Genomic DNA, 21458 nt, shown 5'->3' with positions numbered 1-21458 from the left:
CAAATCACTACAGAGAGTGGTGAAGACGGCACAGCACATCACTGGCAACTGTCTCCCGGCCACTCAGGACATTTCCTACCGGCGGTGCCTGCGGAAGGCACGCAGCATCATCAAGGACCACAGCCACCCAGCACGCAGGCTGTTCTCCTTGTTACCGTCAGGCAGACGATACAGGAGTATGGCTGCACGTACCACCAGACTTAAGAACAGTTTCCACCATCAGGCCATCAGGCTTCTGAACTCATAAACACATTTCACATCATAAATGTTGATTATTTTTAATATTGTCTTTTTACCTATTTTTAATATTGTCTTTTTACCTTACTAATGTCATTTTAAAAATCTTATTTATCCTTGGAATATTACTGCTGAGGTGACCCGTTGTCTTGTCAAATACATTTCATTGTACCGTTGACCCTGTGCCAACCTGCACATGACAAATAAAATGTATTATTATCATTATTATTCCCATTATGTGTTGATCTTAAATCTGCTTATCTTGGAACCCTCCCCAACAATGCAGGCGTGCCCTCTGCTTTCCACGTATCTGCTCTCAGTGCTAAATTATTCATTCCTTTCTGTCGGCCCGTAATTCACAGACTAATTTAAGGAGGGCAGTGTGGCGCAGTGGTAGAATTGCTGCATAACAATGTCAGAGACCAGAGTTCGATCCGGACTATGGGTGCTGTCTGTACAGAGTTTGTACGTCCTCCGTGTGGGAGGACGTTCTCCGGGAGCTCCGGTTTCCTCCCACACTCCAAAGTCCCGGAATGGCAGGTCTGTCATATGTTGAAAGACCGGAGCGGCTAGGCTTGTATACACTTGAATTTAGAAGGATGAGAGGGGATCTTATCGAAACGTATAAGATTATTAAGGGGTTGGACACGTTAGAGGCAGGAAACATGTTCCCAATGTTGGGGGTGTCCAGAACAAGGGGCCACAGTTTAAGAATAAGGGGTAGGCCATTTAGAACGGAGAAGAGGAAAACCTTTTTCAGTCAGAGAGTTGTGAATCTGTGGAATTCTCTGCCTCAGAAGGCAGTGGAGGCCAATTCTCTGAATGCATTCAAGAGAGAGCTAGATAGAGCTCTTAAGGATAGCGGAGTCAGGGGGTATGGGGAGAAGGCAGGAACGGGGTGCTGATTGAGAATGATCAGCCATGATCACATTGAATGGCGGTGCTGGCTCGAAGGGCCGAATGGCCTACTCCTGCACCTATTTTCTATTGACATATAGGTTTTTTGGGTTAATTGGCTTCAGTTAAAATTGTAAACTATTCCTGGTGTGTAGGATAGTGCTAGTATATGGGGTTCGCTGGTCGGCATGGACCCAGTGGGCCGAAGGGCCTGTTTCTGCACCATACCTGGAAACTAAACTGAACTGAACTTAACTCAGCTTGGAGCTCTGCTGTGTGGAATGTCGTGATCCATTATCCATCAATCACATCCCTCATTATTGCAGTTGTCGTGCAGGAGATATGTTTGCTTTCCACAGAAGGTGGGATCACAATACATGGCAACAGTATTAACCCTGACTCATATTGTCTAGTCAGTGATGATAATAGATCTTACAACAGATGTAGGGTAACACCCAAATGTCAACAAAAAGCAGCCAAGTCAATAAAGTAATAAGATTTATTCTTTTATGTATCAAACAAAAATATACATAAGCTTCCAAACTAGAGTTTTCTTACAAACTTTTAATATTAATCAACAATATGGCACAGTTACATAGAGAGCTATATATTTGTATATACAGTTATAAAGTGCATAGACTTGCAATATTGATCTCTTGATTTTAATTTAGTTTAGAGATGTAGCAAGGAAAGAGGCCCTTCGGCCCATTGAGTCCGTGCCCACCATCGATCCCATACACTAACACACCAGGGACAATTTACAATTTTTTTTAACCAAAGCTAATTATTCTACAAACCTGTACGTCTTTAGAGTGTGGGAGGAAACCGGAGCTTCCAGTGAAAACCCACGTGATTAAGGGGAGAACGTACAAACCCTGTACAAACAGCACCCGTAGTCAGGATGGAACCCGGGTCTTAGGCAAAAACACTACTGCCACGCCACCATGATGATAACAGAACTTAAAACAGATGGAGTGTGATATAAATATATCAATTAAAAACAGCCAAGTCAGTAAAGTAATAAGATTTATTTTTTTATATATCAAACAAAAATATACATAAGCTTCCAAACTAGATTTTTCTTACAAACTTTTAATATTAGTCAGCAATATGGCACAGTTACATAGAGAGCTATATATTAATATACAGTGATAAAGTGCATAGACTTGCAATATTGTTCTCTAGATTTTATTAGATAGAGATATGCAGGCATGGTATGAAATGAGAATACCAAGAGAAGTTTAAGGCAATTGTAAGAGACATTTATTATTCTCGGAGCTGACTGCAACTGAGTCTTGCCAGACCTCTGGAGTTAGAGTCATACAGTATGGAAACAGGCCTTTCCGCCCAACTTGCCCATACTGACTAACATCTACACAAAGAAGGTCCTGAAGAAGGGTCTCGTCCCGAAATGTCACCCATTCCTTCTCTCCAGAGGTGCTTCCTGACCCGCTGAGTTACTCCAGCATTTTGTGTCTATCTTCAGTTTTAGCCAGCATCTGCAGTTCCTCCGTTGACATCTACACTAGTGTTCCTTAGTGCCCCATCCACAATAGTCCCACCTGCCTGAGTTTGCCCCACATCCTTCTAAACCTGTTAGAAACATAGAAATATAGAAAATAGGTGCAGGAGGAGGCCATTTGGCCCTTCGAGCCAGCACCGCCATTCGTTGTGATCATGGCTGATCATCCGCAATAAGTAACCTACGCCTGCCTTCTCCCCATAACCCTTGATTCCACTAGCCCCTAGAGCTCTATCTAACTCTCTTTTAAATTAATCCAGTGAATTGGCCTCCACTGCCCTCTGTGGCAAAGAATTCCAAAAATTCACAACTCTGAATGAAAATGTTTCTTCTCACCCCAGTTTTAAATGGCCTCCCCTTTATTCTTAGACTGTGGCCCCTGGTTCTGGACTCCCCCAAATATTGGGAACATTTTTCCTACATCTAGCTTGTCCAGTCCTTTTATAATTTTATACGTCTCTATAAGATCCCCTCTCATCTAAACTCCAGTGAATACAAGCCCAGTCTTTCCAATCTTTCCTCATACGACAGTCCCGCCATCCCGGGGATTAACCTCGTGAACCTACGCTGCACTGCCTCAATAGCAAGGATGTCCTTCCTTAAATTAGGAGACCAAAACTGCACACAATATTCCAGATGTGGTCTCGCCAGGGCCCTATACAACTGCAGAAGGACCTTTTTACTCTTATACTCCCTTTTACCTAATCTGACACCATTGAGATAATAATCTGCCTCCTTGCTTTTGCCACCAAAGTGGATAACCTTACATTTATCTATATTATACTGCATCTGCCACGCATCTGCCCACTCACTCAACCTGTCCAAGTCACCCTGCAACCTCCTAACATCCTCTTCGCAGTTCACACTGCCACCCAGCTTTGTGTCATCTGCAATCTTGCTAGTGTTACTTCTAGTTCCATCATCCAAATCATTAATATATATTGTAAATAGTTGCGGCCCCAACACCGAGCCTTGCGGCACTCCACTCGCCACTGCCTGCCATTCCGAAAAGGACCCGTTTATTCCTACTCTTTGCTTCCTGCCTGCCAACTAATTCTCTATCCATGTCAATCCTACCCGCAATACCATGTGCTCTAATTTTGCTCACCAATCTCCCGTGTGGGACCTTATCAAAGGCTTTCTGAAAGTCTAGATACACTATATCCACTGGCTCACCTTTATCCATTTTACTTGTCTATCCATGTATCTGTTTTACTGTCTTAAGCATTGCGATAGTCCCTGCCTCAACTACCTCCTCTGGCAGCTCGTTCCATACACCCACCATCATTTGTATGAAAAAGTTACCTCTCAGTTTTCTATTAAATTTTTCCCACTTTACATTAAACCTATGTTCTCTGGTTCTTGATTCCCCTACTCTGGGCAAGAGACTCTGTGCGTCTACCGGATCTATTCATGATTTAGTACACCTCTATAAGATCATCCCTCATCTTCCTGCGCTCCTGCGCTCCAAGGAAGACCTCCAGGGGCTTAGCGGGATCAAGGGATATGGGGAGAAGGCAGGCACGGGTTACTGGTTGTGGATGATCAACCATGATCACAATGAAAGGCGGTGGTGGCTCGAAGGGCCGAATGGCCTCCTCCTGCACCTATTTTCTGGGTTTTTTGCCTACCGAATGCTGCAATGCTCACCCCATTTGCAACTGGCTCCCCCAAAACCAGGAAATCCTGTCTCACCAGAATAAATTTGAAATATTTTAATCTCCTTTCCAAAGAACCAGCCCACATTCCAGAAGCAGATTGGCACACATCCTAGTTGAGATTGAGCTGGTTATATAGATTTCCCTCAAGCCAAACCCAAACCCAAACCAGTTTGTACATTGAAGTTCCCCATTACATTGACTTCATGGAACAATAAACTAAACTCCATCGGGTGAGGTCAGTCCCTACAGATGATTACCTGCCACAATGAGGTTCAATAACACATGGAACACAAGTTAGAAAACCCCTTCAACTACACACCTGGCACAGAGGAATGCATAGAAAGGAGCTGCAGACGCTGGCTTACACTGGAGACCGACACAAAATGCTGGAGCAATTCAGCGGGTCAGGCAGCATCTCTGGAGAAAAGGAACGGGTGATGTTTTGGGTCGAGACACTACTTCAGACTGAGAGTCAGGAGAGGGGGGAATTAGAGGTATGAAGAGATACTAAGAACAATAGACAAAAGACAATAGGTGCAGGAGTAGGCCATTCAGCCCTTTGAGCCAGCACCGCCATTAAATGTGATCATGGCTGATCATTCTCAATCAGTATCCTGTTCCTGCCTTCTCCCCATACCCTCTGACTCCGCTATCCTTAAGAGCTCTATCTAGCTCTCTGTTGAATGCATTCAGAGAATTGGCCTCCACTGCCTTCTGAGGCAGAGAATTCCACAGATTCACAACTCTCTGACAGAAAACGTTTTTCCTCATCTCCGTTCTAAATGGCCTACCCCTTATTCTTAAACTATGGCCCCTTGTTCTGGACTCCCCCAACGTTGGGAACATGTTTCCTGCCCCTTAATAACCTTATACGTTTCGATAAGATCCCCTCTCATCCTTCTAAATTCCAGTGTATACAGGCCTAGTCGCTCCAGTCTTTCAACATATGACAGTCCCGCCATTCCGGGAATTAACCTAGTAAACCTACAAGTGAATGAAAGGTGTGAAAAGAACAAAACAAAGGCACAAAACGTGGTCGTAGAGCAGGAGGAGTCACAGAGGGGGTACAGCAAGAGAGGGTTATGTGGAAGTCTTGTCAGAGAGCTGTAGTGTTTCAAGGGCATAGCATTCCTGAGATTTGAACCATATTAATAAAATACACACACGATATTGTTGCAGTCTGGCGTCCTCAGGAATGGAAGGATTTGGATCACATGCGGGTAAGATTGGGTTAACTTGGCATCATGTTCAGCACGGACATTGTGAGCAGCAGGAGTAGTTTCTGTGCTGGACTGTACTGCTTTCCATGTATGTCCTTAAGTCCCACCTATATCTCAGTCGTAACCTGCAGTTTGCATCAGCTCACATTGCAGCATTCCACTCAGGAAGGGGCCCGACTCTTTAGACTTTACATTTTAAAAATACAGCAGGGAAAACAGGCCCTTCAGGCCACCATGTCCGTGCTGAGCAACGATTACCCCGTACATTAAGATTCTCCTACAATTTTACAGAAGCCAATTAACCTACAAACCTGCATGTCTTTGGAGTGTGGGAAGAAACCCGAAGCACCAGGAGAAAACCCACGCGGTCAGAGGGAGAATGCATAAGCTCCGTACAGACAGCACCCGGGTTTTAGCGCTGCCCGAAACGTCATTTATCCATGTTCTCCAGAAATGCTGTTTGACCCACTGAGTTACTCCAGCACTTTGTGCCACTGATGGTAGATATTTTAGATTTGATTGGCCTCACTCCTCCAGAACACAAACCCTTGCGGTCTACAGGGTATGGACATCTCCTAAATGAATGCAGTGATCTTTGTTTGTCCTGCTGTCCTGTGGACACCAATGGCCCCCTGCGAAAAGCTACGTTTTCTGACATGGACTCTTAGTCTGTGACCTTAATGATCACTGCCACATGAACCAAATAAGATCCATCCAGATTCACACCAACAGGCTCTGTGTTTTAGAAAGGCAATTAAGTTGTCTGACACCCGATGCGGAACACCCATATCTTGTGTAACATTATGACATTCACTCTTCAGGTTGTGTCATTTTAACGTTCTAGACAATAGACAATAGACAATAGGTGCAGGAGGAGGCCATTCGGCCCTTCGAGCCAGCACCGCCATTCAATGTGATCATGGCTGATCATTCTCAATCGTAACCCGTTCTTGCCTTCTCCCCATACCCCCTGACTCCGCTATCCTTAAGAGCTCTATCCAGCTCTCTCTTGAATGCATTCAGAGAATTGGCCTCCACTGCCTTCTGAGGCAGTGAATTCCACAGATTTACAGCTCTCTGACTGAAAATGTTTTTCCTCATCTCCGTTCTAAATGGCCTACCCCTTATTCTTAAACTGTGGCCCCTTGTTCTGGACTCCCCCAACATTGGGAACATGTTTCCTGCCTCTAACGTGTCCAGCCCCTTAATAATCTTATATGTTTCGATAAGATCCCCTCTCATCCTTCTAAATTCCAGTGTATACAAGCCTATACACTGTTCTAAACCTCTGTTTGACTACATTGGCAATCAAATCTCTACACAGGGCTGGAGTAACTCAGCGGGTCAAGCTGCATCCCTGGAGAGCATGGGTTAGGGTCAGGATCGTTCCTGAAATAGATCGGAGAGGTCCTCTCTCACTGCTCTCTCTCTCTCTATGATTTTTGAGAAGGGTTCACAACCCAAAATGTCAGACGCCGATGTTCTCCAGGGATGCTGTCTGACCAGCTGAGTTACTCCAGCACTTTGTGTCACTCATTATAGAGATCGGATTGCCAAAGGGCTGGAGTAAGTCAACAGGTCGGGCAGCATCCCTGGAGAACGTGGACAGACGACATTTTGGGTCAGGACTCTTCCTGAAATAGTTTGAGACCCTCCTCCTCTGTAATTCTTGAGAAAGGTCCCAACCCGAAACGTCATGACGTGTCCACGTTCTCCAGGGATGCTGCCTGACTCAGTCATCAGTTGCTCCAGCATTTTGTCTTTTTTTTGGTAAACCGGCATTTCATTTCTTTGTTTCAACAGACTTTACAGTTAGTGATAGTGCTAAGGACGTATAGCCACAACTTAGGCCATTTTCTTCTACTTTTTCTGCACAGAGGGTGGTGGGTGTATGGAACGTGATGCCAGAGGAGGTAGTTGAGGTGCTATCGTAACATTTAAAAGTCATTTGGACAGGTGGCGGAAAGGAAAGTTTTAGAGGGATTTGGGCCAAACGCAGGCAGGTGGGATTATTGGAGATCAGCGTGGGCAAGTTGGGCAAGTTGTTTCCACACTGGCCCTTCAATGAATATAAATTATCTTGTAGCTCTAATAGAAGGTCTGTGATTTTGCCCAACGTTCATCCTTTAACAAATAAAAGATTTAGATTATCTAGTCCTTCTTACAATGCTGTTTACGGCATCTTCCAGGGCAGAAATTGGCTACTATATTTCCTGCAACAGTAACTACACTTCAGAACTGCACAAATGGTGGTAAAGTTCTTTCGCACAGTCAATAGACAATAGGTGCAGGAGGAGGCCATTCGGCCCTTCGAGCCAGCACCGCCATTCAATGTGATCATGGCTGATCATTCTCAATCAGTACCCCGTTCCTGCCTTCTCCCCATACCCCCTGACTCCGCTATCCTTAAGAGCTCTATCTAATTCCCTCTTGAAAGTATCCAGAGAATTGGCCTCCACTGCCTTCTGAGGCAGAGAATTCCACAGATTCACAACTCTCTGAGTGAAAAAGTTTTTCCTCATCTCCGTTCTAAATGGCCTACCCCTTATTCTTAAATTGTGGCCCCTGGTTCTGGACTCCCCCAACATTGGAAACATGTTTCCCACCTCTAGCGTGTCCAATCCCTTAATAATCTTATATGTTTCAATAAGATCCCCTCTCATCCTTCTAAATTCCAGTGTATACAAGCCCAGTCGCTCCAGTCTTTCAACATACGACAGTCCCGCCATTCCGGGAATTAACCTCGTGACCTACGCTGCACTCCCTCAATAGCAAGAATGTCCTTCCTCAAATTTGGAGACCAAAGCTGCACACAGTACTCCAGGTGCGGTCTCACTAGGGGCCTGTACAAGTGCAGGAGGACCTCTTTGCTCCTATACTCAACTCCTCTTGTTATGAAGGCCAACATTCCATTGGCTTTCTTCACTGCCTGCTGTATGTGGGAGGAAGCCGGAGCACACGGAGGAAACCCGCGCTGTCACAGTGAGAGCGAACAACCTCCAATGCTTCCTTTGCTTCCATGCCATGTAAAGTTCCAATAGAGTTTGTTTTCGCTTCACATCTTGGGCTTACCCCTCTTCAAATTCTCACCTTCACTCAGGCTCACCCTGACAAGCCTGCGGTTGCAAACAAGTCAGTAACTAGGTCACACTGATTCCCCAAACAGTGGATTCCCTCACAACGGTTGAAAGGGCACAAAGAGATCATGTTCCTACCTGTTATTGGACACGTTTCCTTTTGAAGAGAAAAAAAAGTATCTTTCTTTCTTAACATAAGTACGGGTGTTTGTCAGGGAGTTTCCGTCTCTGGGTGACTGATGGGGAAGGGCGCGGTTAAAAGTGGGTCAGATTTCAAACTGGATGTCGAGGTTTAAGAAGAAAAGAGATGAGAATAATTGGACGATGAGTGGGAGGCGATGCTTTAGTCGCGAGGGGAGAAGAGTGGACTGCGTGAAGGGACAGGGATTCTCAATTCACAACAACCTGCGCTTACGTAGCACCTACCACACGGTGGGTTTCACTGGCATTTCATCCAACGAGCATTCTGCATCCAAAGGTGACTTTAGATCATGCTCCTCTTGCACCCGGGCAGGGTAAAGAGGTCATTCTTAAGTCAGATCAAATTACTGCCAATTACTAGGTAGAACCCTAGGCTTTATTTTCGAAGAAAAATAACAAGACACTCCCAATAGACAATAGACAATAGGTGCAGGAGTAGGCCATTCAGCCCTTCGAGCCAGCACCGCCATTCAATGTGATCATGTCTGATCATTCTCAATCAGTACCCCGTTCCTGCCTTCTCCCCATACCCTCCTGACTCCGCTATCCTTAAGAGCTCTATCTAGCTCTCTCTTGAATGTATTCAGAGAATTGGCCTCCACTGCCCTCTGAGGCAGAGAATTCCACAGATTCACAACTCTCTGACTGAAAAAGTTTTTCCTCATCTCTGTTCTAAATGGCCTACCCCTTATTCTTAAACTGTGGCCCCTGGTTCTGGACTCCCCCAACATTGGGGGAGTCCAGAAAAACATGGCAGCATTCGGGGGAATGAGGAAAATTAAAATTCTAAACCTTACCCCATCCCTAAATGTGCAACCCCGAATCATAACAGACAATAGGCCTGACGGTGAAAAGCTCACAAAAAAACCCCTTTAAAAACCAGCTGAAAATATACAAATATCTTCAGATTATGACGAAGCAACAGGGCCCGTAACAGCTGGGATTTTAAAGACTGCTTGGTCGTTGTTGCCAAAACAAAGCCGCTAATTCCATTTTTGGAAGATAAACACACAAAACTCTGGAGTAACTCAGCGGGACAGGCAGCATCTCTGGATAGAAGGAGTGGGTGACGTTTCGGGTCGAGACCCTTCTTCACACCCTCTTCAGACTAAAGATGGGCCTCGACCCTATTAACGTCACCCATTCCTTCTACCCAGAGATGCTGCCTGTCCCGCTGGGTTACTCCAGCATTTAGTGTCTACCTTCGGTGTAAACCAGCATCTGCAGTTCCCTGCCACACGGTTCCATTTTTGGTCATGCTCGAGTGGATCGGCCACGGTACACTTGGCAACCTCTGTCCCCACTAATCCCTCCCACGGCACGTTCTTCCATTGCACTTATCCAGCAGTCTGCAAGATGGTGACCAGCTATGGCGGGATCAGGCAGGCCTCCCGGCTTAGGCCGCCGCTGGCGGGCGGTTGCGTTTCCTCTTGCTCCTGCACGACTTGCAGATGCAGCATAGGATGCAGGGCGAGGCCAGGATCAGCAGGGGAGATGTCACCAGTACAATCAGACCTATTCCAAAGAGGATTCCTACAACCTGCAGATGGAGGCAAAAAGGAACAGCCATTAATGCTTCAGTGACGCACAGCATCGGCAGTTTACGATTTCTTCGTTATCACCTCGTCCCCCCAGCCAACAATGGACCCTTGTGGGCTCCACCTTTCCTGAGTCATCGATGCATCGGTCCAATGGCCCCTCTCTGACTCTCAGTCTGATGACGGGTCTCGACCCGAAACCTCACCTATTCCTTTTCTCCTGAGATGTTGCCTGACCCGGTTAATTCCAGTTAATGCAAAAAAGGGCGTGCAGCGTAGGTTTACTAGGTCAACTCCCGAAATGGCGGGACTGTCGTATGTTGAAAGAATGGAGCGACTAGGCTTGTATACACTGGAATTTAGAAGGATGAGAGGGGAAACATATAAGATTATTAAGTGGTTGGACACGTTAGAGGCAGGAACCATGTTCCCAATGTTGGGGGAGTCCAGAACCAGGGGCCACAGTTTAAGAATAAGGGGTAGGCCGTTTAGAACGGAGATGAGGAAAACATTTTTCACTTAGAGAGTTGTAAATCTGTGGAATTCTCTGCCTCAGAAGGCAGTGGAGGCCAATTCTCTGAATGCATTCAAGAGAGAGCTAGATAGAGCATTCAAGAGAGAGCTAGACAGGCATTGCCACTTTCATTTCACTGCACATCGTGTATGTGTATGTGACAAATAAACTTGACTTGACTTAAGGATAGTGGAGTCAGGGGGTATGGGGAGAAGGCAGGAACGGGGTACTGATTGAGAATGATCAGCCATGATCACATTGAATGGCGGTGCTGGCTCGAAGGGCTGAATGGCCTCCTCCTGCACCTATTGTCTATTGACCCGCTGAGTTACTCCAGAATTTTATGTCTATCTTCGGTGTAAACCAGCATCTGCAGTTCCTTCTTACACATCAATAGTTTAATTTAATTTAGAGATGCAGTGCAGAAACAGGCCCTTTGCCCCACCGAACCCGCACCGACCAGCGACCACCCCACACACCAGCACTATCCTACACACCAGGGACAATTTACAATTTAAATGAAGCCAATTAACCCACAAACCTGCACATCTTTGGAGTGCGGAAAGAAACAGGAGCACCCGGAGAAAATCCACGCTGGTCACGGGGAGAACGCACAAATTCCGTACAGACAGCACCCGTGGTCAGGATCGAACCCAGGTCTCTGCCGCTGTTAGGCAGCAACTCTACCGCTGCGCCACCGTAAAGTAGCCCCAAAGTAGTTGGGCTGTATCAACGTTCAGAATCCCAAGTGCTTTTTTTCTGTACAATTACCAACCTCTCACTAGGAAACTCCAAAGAATTTGAAAATTCATTATACAAAGCCCCTCCAAAGCTGGGTGGCAGTGTGAACTGTGAGGAAGATGCTATGAGGTTGCAGGGTGACTTGGACAGGTTGTGTGAGTGGGCGGATGCTTGGCAGATGCAGTTTAATGTGGATAAGTGTGAGGTTATCCACTTTGGTGGTAAGAATAGGAAGGCAGATTATTATCTGAATGGTGTCAAGTTAGGAAAAGGGGACGTACAACGTGATCTGGGTGTCCTAGTGCATCAGTCACTGAAAGGAAGCATGCAGGTACAGCAGGCAGTGAAGAAAGCCAATGGAATGTTGGCCTTCATAACAAGAGGAGTTGAGTATAGGAGCAAAGAGGTCCTTCTGCAGTTGTACAGGGCCCTAGTGAGACCGCACCTGGAGTACTGTGTGCAGTTTTGGTCTCCAAATTTGAGGAAGGATATTCTTGCTATTAGGGCGTGCAGCGTAGGTTTACTAGGTTAATTCCTGGAATGGCGGGACTGTCGTATGTTGAAAGACTGGAGCGACTAGGCTTGTATACACTGAAATTTAGAAGGATGAGAGGGGATCTTATCGAAACGTATAAGATTATTAAGGGGTTGGACACGTTAGAGGCAGGAAACATGTTCCCAATGTTGGGGGAGTCCAGAACCAGGGGCCACAGTTTAAGAATAAGGGGTAGGCCATTTAGAACAGAGATGAGGAAAAACTTTTTCAGTCAGAGAGTTGTGAATCTGTGGAATTCTCTGCCTCAGAGGGCAGTGGAGGCCAATTCTCTGAATACATTCAAGAGAGAGCTAGATAGAGCTCTTAAGGATAGCGGAGTCAGGGGGTATGGGGAGAAAGCAGGAACGGGGTACTGATTGAGAATGATCAGCCATGCACCTATTGTCTATTGTCTATTGTCTATTCAGAATCCCAAGTGCTTTTTTCTGTACAATCACCAACCTCTCACTAGAAAACTCCAAAGAATTGGAAAATTCATTATACAAAGCCTCTCCAAGCCTTCCCCATGGCAGCTGACGTATGAGTTACTTTGATATATTTCCAATTACCTTTTTTTTTGAGGGATTAAATATCCAGCAACATGCATCTATAAACACATTGTTTGGTTCTCCAACACAAACACTTTGATACACGCCAAACATTTAACTTATTTTCAGTATGGTCACGCATTATGTTACTTATAATCGTTGCAATCATTTTGCAAACAAACATTAACCCACCCTCTCACGCTCACTCAATCGCACAGCTAGTCAAAAGCAAGCGGGCTCTCCAGAATAGGTCGCATTCAGCAATGGGGCAACAATTTATAGAGATAATTTCAGTTTGAAGAAGGGTCTCAACTCTAAACGTCACCCATTCCTTCTCTCCAGAAATGCTGCCTGTTACTCCAGCATTTTGTGTCTATCTTTGGTGTAAACCAGCACCTGCGGTTCCTACCTACACAAACCAACCACCCTTCCATTGACTGCATTTACACCTCACGCTGCCTCGGCAAGGCCACCAGCATAATCAAGGACGAGTATCAACCTCTTCTCCCCTCTCCCATCGGGCAAGAGGTATGGAAGTGTGAAAATGCACACCTCCAGATTCAGGGACAGTTTCTTCTCAGGTACATTCAGGCAACTGAGCCATTCTATCAACAACTAACGGTCCTGAGCTACTATCTACCTTATTGGAGACCCTAGGACTAACTTTAATCAGACTTTACTGGACGTTATCTTGCACTAAACGTTATTCCCTTTATCATGTATCTGTACATCTGTGGATGGCTCGATTGTAAACATGAATTGTCTTTCCACTGACTGGTTAGCACACAACAAAAGCTTTTCACTGTACTTTGGTACACCTGACAATAAACTAAACTAAAACGAAACTAAAAGTCTAACCTGGCACAGAACTCTGTATGAACGAACTGTATCCAAATGACTGTATCCAATTCTAAGCCAACATGCCTATATGCGTATGATGCTCCCAGTGTGGCCTCCTTTACATCGGCGAGGTCAAGCAGACAAACCATTTTGCTGAATACTTACGATCAATCCGCCAAGGTCTATTGGAATTCTTGTTGCTAACCACTTAAGCTCACATTACCATATCAGCCACTCTGTCCTGGGCCTCCTTCACTACCAGAGTGAGACCACTCACAAACTGGAGGAACTGCACCTCATTCCACTGGGCCACCATTTTGAATATTGATTTCTCTAACTTCAAGAAACCCTTGCTTTCCCTCTCTCTCCCTCGTTCACTGTTTGTATGCCTCATTGTCACCTTCCCCTCAGCCAACAATGAACCATTGTACATTTCCTTGGTCATCGTCTGCATTGATCTATCCTTTTTGCACCTTTACCTGCTCTGTGTACCTTTCCACATCTCTAGTTTCCCTCTCCCCCGACTCTCAGTCTGAAGGGTCGTGACACAAAATATCACCCATTCCTTCTCTCCAGAGATGCTGCCTGCCCCGCTGAGTTACTCCAGCATTTTGTTTCTATCTTCGCTATGAACGGTGAATTGTCCAAAGTCAAGTAATACCCTCTCACCCCCATCACCTCTTTCTCCCGACCCCACCTTACCCTGAAGCACACATTTCCCCATCAACACTGGAATTTAGAAGGATGAGAGGAGATCTTATCGAAACGTATAAGATTATTAAGGAGTTGGACACGTTAGAGGCAGGAAACATGTTCCCAATGTTGGGGGAGTCCAGAACAAGGGGCCACAGTTTAATAATCAGGGGTAGGCCATTTAGAACTGAGTTGAGGAAAAACTTTTTCAGTCAGAGAGTTGTGAATCTGTGGAATTCTCTGCCTCAGAAGGCAGTGGAGGCCAATTCTCTGAATGCATTCAAGAGAGAGGTAGATAGAGCTCTTAAGGATAGTGGCGTCAGGGGGTATGGGGAGAAGGCAGGAACGGGGTACTGATTGAGAATGATCAGCCATGATCACATTGAATGGCGGAGCTGGCTCGAAGGGCCGAATGGCCTCCTCCTGCACCTATTGTCTATTGTCTATTGTCCACGTCCTATCTATCCAGGCCTTTCATAATTCGGTAAGTTTCAATTAGATCCCCACTCATCCTTGCAAACTCCAGCGAGTACTGGCCCAGAACCTTTAAAAGCTCCTCGTACATTAACCCAATCATCCCCAAGAAAATTCTCGTAAACCTCCTCTGGACCCCCTCCAACGCCTTCAGCTCGTCCTTCCTCAGGTGTGGGCCCCTAAAGGCGCACAATCTTCCAAATGTGGCCTGACCAGCACCTTTTCTTATTCTTCTTGCGTTTGAGGCAGCGGAAATTATGTCTATTGTCTATTGTCTATAACTTCTCCACCTCAATCATGCTACTCCTTTCCCCTCCTGTACATCTCCCATCCCCTAGTGCCACATTTCCTTTTGATCACCCTCTATTTCCCCTCCCCGATCCCCATCCATCCATCCATCCATATCCCTCCTTTGCATTTCACCCCTGCTCTTCTTTCCCGATCCAAATCCTTTTGTCCTATTTTCACCTCCAGTCTTTGTCACCAACTTCACCCATATCCCAATCACCCTCCACATCGTCTGTATTCACCTATCAGTTGCCAAGTTTGGTCCAACCCTAACTCCCTTTTCCAGCTTTTTCTCTCCCCCCCCCAATCTAATCAATCTGAAGAATCTTTCAGCCACAATACATCTTCTGTCCATCCCCTCCATAGATGTTGCCTGACTTGTTGTGTTCTGCCAGCTCGTTGTTGTTTTATGCCTACATATCACATCATGTCATCCTTAGTTCCAACTTTCAACAGACAATAGGTGCAGGAGGAGGCCATTCAGCCCTTCGAGCCAGCACCGCCATTCACCGTGATCATGGCTGATCATCCACTATCAGTACCCCGTTCCTGCCCTCTCCCCGTATCCCTCGACTCTGCTATCATTAAGAGCTCTATCTAACTCTCTATCTAACTTTCCTTTTAATGGACTCACCTGAGTTCTGTTCCAGATGACTGAAGCCCTGGAGTGGCCAAGTTTATTGCGGCACGGCCCTTTGTCATAATGTCTCAGGAAAATATCATTCTGAAAAAGTACACACACATTGTCCATAAATAAATACATCATCTTGAGCCTTCACGTTCTACTGAGTGTCAATAATTTGCCGGTTTAGTTTGTAATAAATCAGCAGAGCCTGTGTAATTAGTCCGTTACATGCTTCACGCCTTCATTTGCAGCAGTCTGCTGTTTATCAAGGTTAGACACAAAAAGCTGAAGTCGCTCAGCGGGACAGGCAGCATCTCTGGACAGAAGGAATGGATGACGTTTCGGGTCGAGACCCTTCTTTTAACCTGAAATGAGGAAGCAAATAACTGCAGATGCTGGTGAGTACACAATTCTTTTCTGCTCTCTACTGCACAACCGCCAACAGCTGGGCTATCCCATGCAGGTTTCGCCCGCGTGGGTACTGGTTGCAAAAGGGTTATTTAGATTTTTATGTGGGCAAGTTTGGTGAGAAGATCCATGTCCAAATTGTCGAGCTGCGACTTGAAGAGTGACAAGGTTGGTGCACATCTGGTGGTGTCGGGGAGGATGTTCCACTCTGGGATTCAGTGTCCAGTCTGAAGAATGGGCTCATCCCGAAACGTCTCCTATCCATGATGCTGCCTGACCCGCTGAGTTACTCCAGCACTTTGTGTCCTTAACCCGAACGAAACATAGAAACATAGAAACATAGAAAATAGGTGCAGGAGGAGGCCACTCGGCCCTTCGAGCCAGCACCGCCATTCATTGTGATCATGGCTGATCGTCCCCAATCAGTACCCCGTGCCTGCCTTCTCGCCATATCCCTTGATTCCACTAACCCCAAGAGCTCTATCCAACTCAGCTTGAAGCATCATGTTATTGCTTCTAAAATGGAACTAAATCATTTCCATAGTTTGTTTAGTTTAATTTAGTTCAGAGATACAGCATGGAAACAGGCCTTCCAGTGTTCCCCCATATGCTATCCCGCACACCAAGGGCAATTTACAGAAGTCAATTAAACTACAAACCTACACATGTTTGAAAGGTAAAATGAAACCGGATCACACAGCGAACTGATGTGATGCAGCAGTATGTTCTCTAAAGTACACCTGTAGAAGTTCAATAAAAGGTCAATAGAGGTGACATGACCTAAACTCTCAATCTTCTAAGTAGAGCCATTGATGGGCTTTCTTTGTGATTGCATCAAAGTATTGGGCCCAGGACAGATCTTCGGAAATGTTCACATCCAGAAACTTGAACTTGTTGACTGAACTTGAAATCGTTGGGGGGCTGCCTCTCAGGGCCAGAGACCCGGGTTTGATCCTGACTACCGGTGCCGTCTGTATAGAGTTTGTACGTTCTCCCCGTGACTGCGTGGGTTTTCTGCAGGTGCTACGGTTTCCTACCACACTCCAAAGACGTACAGGTTTGTAGGTTAATTGGCGTCGGTAAAAATTGAAAATTGCCCCCAGTGTGTCGGATCATGTTAGCTTAACACATCGAAACGTATAAGATTATTAAGATCTTATCGAAACATATAAGATTATTAAGATCTTATCGAAACGTATAAGATTATTAAGATCTTATCGAAACATATAAGATTATTAAGATCTTATCGAAACGTATAAGATTATTAAGATCTTATCGAAACGTATAAGATTATTAAGATCTTATCGAAACGTATAAGATTATTACGATCTTATCGAAACGTATAAGATTATTAAGATCTTATCGAAACGTATAAGATTATTAAGGGGTTGGACACGTTAGAGGCAGGAAACATGTTCCCAATGTTGGGGGAGTCCAGAACAAGGGGCCACAGTTTAAGAATAAGGGGTAGGCCATTTAGAACTGAGATGAGGAAAAACTTTTTCAGTCAGAGAGTTGTGAATCTGTGGAATTCTCTGCCTCAGAAGGCAGTGGAGGCCAATTCTCTGAATGCATTCAAGAGAGAGCTGGATAGAGCTCTTAAGGATAGCGGAGTCAGGGGGTATAGGGAGAAGGCAGGAACGGGGTACTGATTGAGAATGATCAGCCATGATCACATTGAATGGCGGTGCTGGCTCGAAGGGCCGAATGGCCTCCTCCTGCACCTATTGTCTATTGTCTATTGTATGAGGTGATCGCGAGTCAGCATGGAGTAGGTGGGCCAAAGGGCTTGTTTCCACGATGTATCTCTAAAGTCTAAAGACTACCTTGACCACTGTCCTGACAATCCAGACAGGTTTATGGACCCAAAATATCAATCAGCTCAGTCTTGCAAATAGAAGCAGAACCTTTTGCAAAGGACACTAAGTAGACCCTACAACAAAAAAATGTCAGGTTATGGATGAAAAAAAAAAAAAGCAAGTCCACTTGGTTCATAAGTTAGAAGAGCAGAATTAGACCATCGGCCCATCCAGTCTACTCTGCCATTCAATCATGGCTGATCTATCTTTCCCTCTCAACCCCGTTCTCCTGCCTTTCTCCCCATAAGAGCCATCACACATACTAATCAAGAATCTATCAATCTCTGCCTTATAAAAAACATCCATTAATTTGGCCCTCACAGCCGTCTGTGGCAATGAATTTCACTGATTCACCACCCTCTGACTAAAGAAATTACTCCACACCTCCTTTCTTAAGGTACGGCCTTTTATTCTCTGAGGCTGTGGTCTCTGGTCCTAGGCTCTCCCACTAGTGGAAACATCCTCTCCACATCCTTTGGTTAATTCTCTCTCATTACTGTTCATAATGCCTCCACCTGCGATCTGGCTATCTGAATAGGCAACCATCAATGGCGGGAATTTGCCCGAACCCTCCTTACTCCACACGATCAGTTGCTGCACAAGTGAGTCTTCATCAGTGATGGAAATGTGTTTTAGGAACTAGGGGTACTCAAGGTTGGGAAGGAAGAGGGGGGAGGGGGGGAGATTTTTTTATGTGCGGTCATACCCATGTAAGAGTACAAGAATGCAGAACTAACTACCTGCCAGTGGGCCGGGCCCCAGCAAAGATGCCCCACGTTACTTTGATCGACACTTCTCCTCCCAGGGACGGCCGCACCCCGGTGCATGCCGGATGATGTAGTCCGCCCCACAGTGGGACTACAACTCCCACCGGCCACCGGGGTGCCCAGCCCTGGCCGGCCGCTGGCTCCGGCCGGCCAATCGGCGGCGGCCCGACATCCGATTGGCCGAGGGGGGTGGGTGACCTCGGAACCCCACGTGGGGGCGGCGGTGTCTGATTGGCTGGCGGCCCTGGGTGGTGTGACAATAGACAATAGACAATAGGTCTAGGAGGAGGCCATTCTGCCCTTCGAGCCAGCACCGCCATTCAATGTGATCATGGCTGATCATTCTCAATCAGTACCCCGTTCCTGCCTTCTCCCCATACCCCCTGACTCTGCTATCTTTAAGAGCTCTATCTAGCTCTCTCTTGAATGCATCCAGAGAATTGGCCTCCACTGCCTTCTGAGGCAGAGAATTCCACAGATTCACAACACTCTGACTGAAAATAGTTTTTCCTCATCTCAGTTCTAAATGGCCTACCCCTTATTCTTAAACTGTGGCCCCTTGATCTGGACTCCCCCAACATTGGGAACATGTTTCCTGCCTCTAATGTGTCCAACCCCTTAATAATCTTATACATTTCGATAAGATCTCCTCTCATCCTTCTAAATTCCAGTGTATACAAGCCTAGTCGCTCCAGTCTTTCAACATATGACAGTCCCGCCATTCCGGGAATTAACCTAGTAAACCTACGCTGCACGCCCTCAATAGCAAGAATATCCTTCCTCAAATTTGGAGACCAAAACTGCACACAGTACTCCAGGTGCATTCTCACTAGGGCCCTGTACAACTGCAGAATGACCTCTTTGCTCCTATACTCAACTCCTCTTGTTATGAAGGCCAACATTGTTTATCCAATTGAGGGAATTCTCCAAGATGTTGCAAAGAGCAGAGAGACAGTACTCATTAAACCCGAGCTGGGCATTGAAAACTAGGGGAACGCCATCCCCCTGCGTACCCCCCCCCCCATTTCCATCACTGGTCTTCAGTCAGGACAGTAGCGCAGCGGTAGAGTTGCTGCTTTACAGCGAATGCAGCGCGGAGACTCAGGTTCGATCCTGACTACGGGTGCTGCACTGTAAGGAGTTTGTACGTTCTCCCCGTGACCTGCGTGGGTTTTCGCCGAGATCTTCGGTTTCCTCCCACACTCCAAAGACGTACAGGTATATAGGTTAATTGGCTGGGTAAATGTAAAAATTGTCCCTAGTGGGTGTAGGATAGTGTTAGTGTGTGGGGATCGCTGGGCGGCACGGACTTGGTGGGCCGAAAAGGCCTGTTTCCGGCTGTATATATATGATATGATATGATATGATAGGATATTTGTCAAGGGAATGGCCCTTGAAGAGAACTTAAAACAAAAAACACAGGATTCATGCACATCTTTGAACGAAATGCCGTTGTTTGTGAGAGATACTTACGTCCAAATTGTGAAGGCAGTACCAGCAAAAAGTGTGCTTGCAGTTTTTGCACATCATTTGGGCACAGCCTTGGTTTCGTTCGATGAGAATATGGCATACAGGACACTTTTTGATGGGAGCGTCCGTGTCTTGGTTATTAAGAACACTGTGGGGAGAAGCAAAGTAGAATTAACCTTGCAATTTACTTTAGACTATTGTCGCGTGTACCGAGGTACAGTGATAAGCTTTTGTTGCGTGTTATCCAGTCAGCAGAAAGACAACACATGATTACAATCGAGCCGTTCACAGTGTATAGATACATGATAAGGGAATAACTTTTAGTGCGAGGTGAAGCCAGCAAAGTCTGATCAAGGATAGTCCGAGGGTCACCAGCGAGGTAGATAGTAGTTCAGCACTGCCCTCTGGTTGTGCTAGGATGATTCAGTTGCCTGATAACAGCTGGTGAGAAAGTGTCCCTGAATCTGGAGATGTGCGTTTTCACACTTCAATACCTTTTGCCCGATGGGAGAGGGGAGAAGAGGGAGTGGCAGGGGTGCGACTCGTCCTTGATTTTGCTGCTGGCCTTGATTACACTAGCCCCCAGAGCTCTATCTAACTCTCCCTTAAATTCATCCAGTGTATTGGCCTCCACTGCCTTCTGTGGCAGAGAATTCCACAAATTCACAACTCTCTGGGTGAAAAGGTTTTTTCTCATCTCAGTTTTGAATTTGAACAAGCTAGATGCAGGAAAAATGTTCCCAATGTTGGGGGAGTCCAGAACCAGGGGCCACAGTCTTAGAAAAAAAGGGAGGCCATTTAAAACTGAGTTGAGAAGGAACGTTTTCACCCAGAGAGTTGTGAATTTGTGGAATTCTCTGCCACAGAGGGCAGTGGAGGCCAAATCACTGGATGAATTTAAGGGAGAGGTAGATAGAGCTCTGGGGGCTGGTGTAATCAAGGGATATGGGGAGAAGGCAGGCAAGGGTTACTGATTGTGGATGATCAGCCATGATCACAATGAATGGCGGTGCTGGCTCAAAGGGCCGAATGGCCTCCCCCCGCACCTATTTTCTATGTTCCTATGAATGGTCTCCCCTTTATTCTTTGACTGTGTCCCCTGGTCCTGGACTCCCCCAACATTGGGAACATTTTTCCTGCATCTAGCTTGTCCAGTCCTTTTATAATTTTATACATTTCTAAAAGATCCCCTCTCATCCTTCTAAATTTCAGTGAATACAAGCCCAGTCGTTCCATAGAAACATAGAACATAGAAAATAGGTGCAGGAGTAGGCTATTCAGCCCTTCGAGCCTGCACCGCCATTCAATATCATCATGGCTGATCATCCAGCTCAGTATCCCGT

General features: G+C 46.0%; 1 protein-coding gene across 1 annotated transcript in view; it reads right to left on the bottom strand.

Moving 5' to 3' along the window:
* Window positions 1–9963: 9963 nt before the first annotated feature.
* The window catches only part of LOC144602129 (E3 ubiquitin-protein ligase RNF144B-like), an 83723-nt gene continuing 72228 nt past the window's right edge, over window positions 9964–21458 (bottom strand). The window contains exons 6-8 of the mRNA XM_078414860.1: window positions 20119–20263; window positions 15621–15710; window positions 9964–10355 (exon numbers count right to left, since the gene is read on the bottom strand). Of these exons, the coding sequence (XP_078270986.1) occupies window positions 10212–10355; window positions 15621–15710; window positions 20119–20263 (379 nt within the window). The 3' untranslated portion in view covers window positions 9964–10211. The remainder of the gene's footprint in view (window positions 10356–15620; window positions 15711–20118; window positions 20264–21458) is intronic.

The sequence above is a fragment of the Rhinoraja longicauda genome, chromosome 2, assembly GCF_053455715.1.
Source record: "Rhinoraja longicauda isolate Sanriku21f chromosome 2, sRhiLon1.1, whole genome shotgun sequence".
Lineage (NCBI taxonomy): Eukaryota > Metazoa > Chordata > Chondrichthyes > Rajiformes > Arhynchobatidae > Rhinoraja > Rhinoraja longicauda.
The sequence above is the reverse complement of the archived record's forward strand: the minus strand, read 5'-3'. Positions and strand labels throughout refer to the sequence as shown.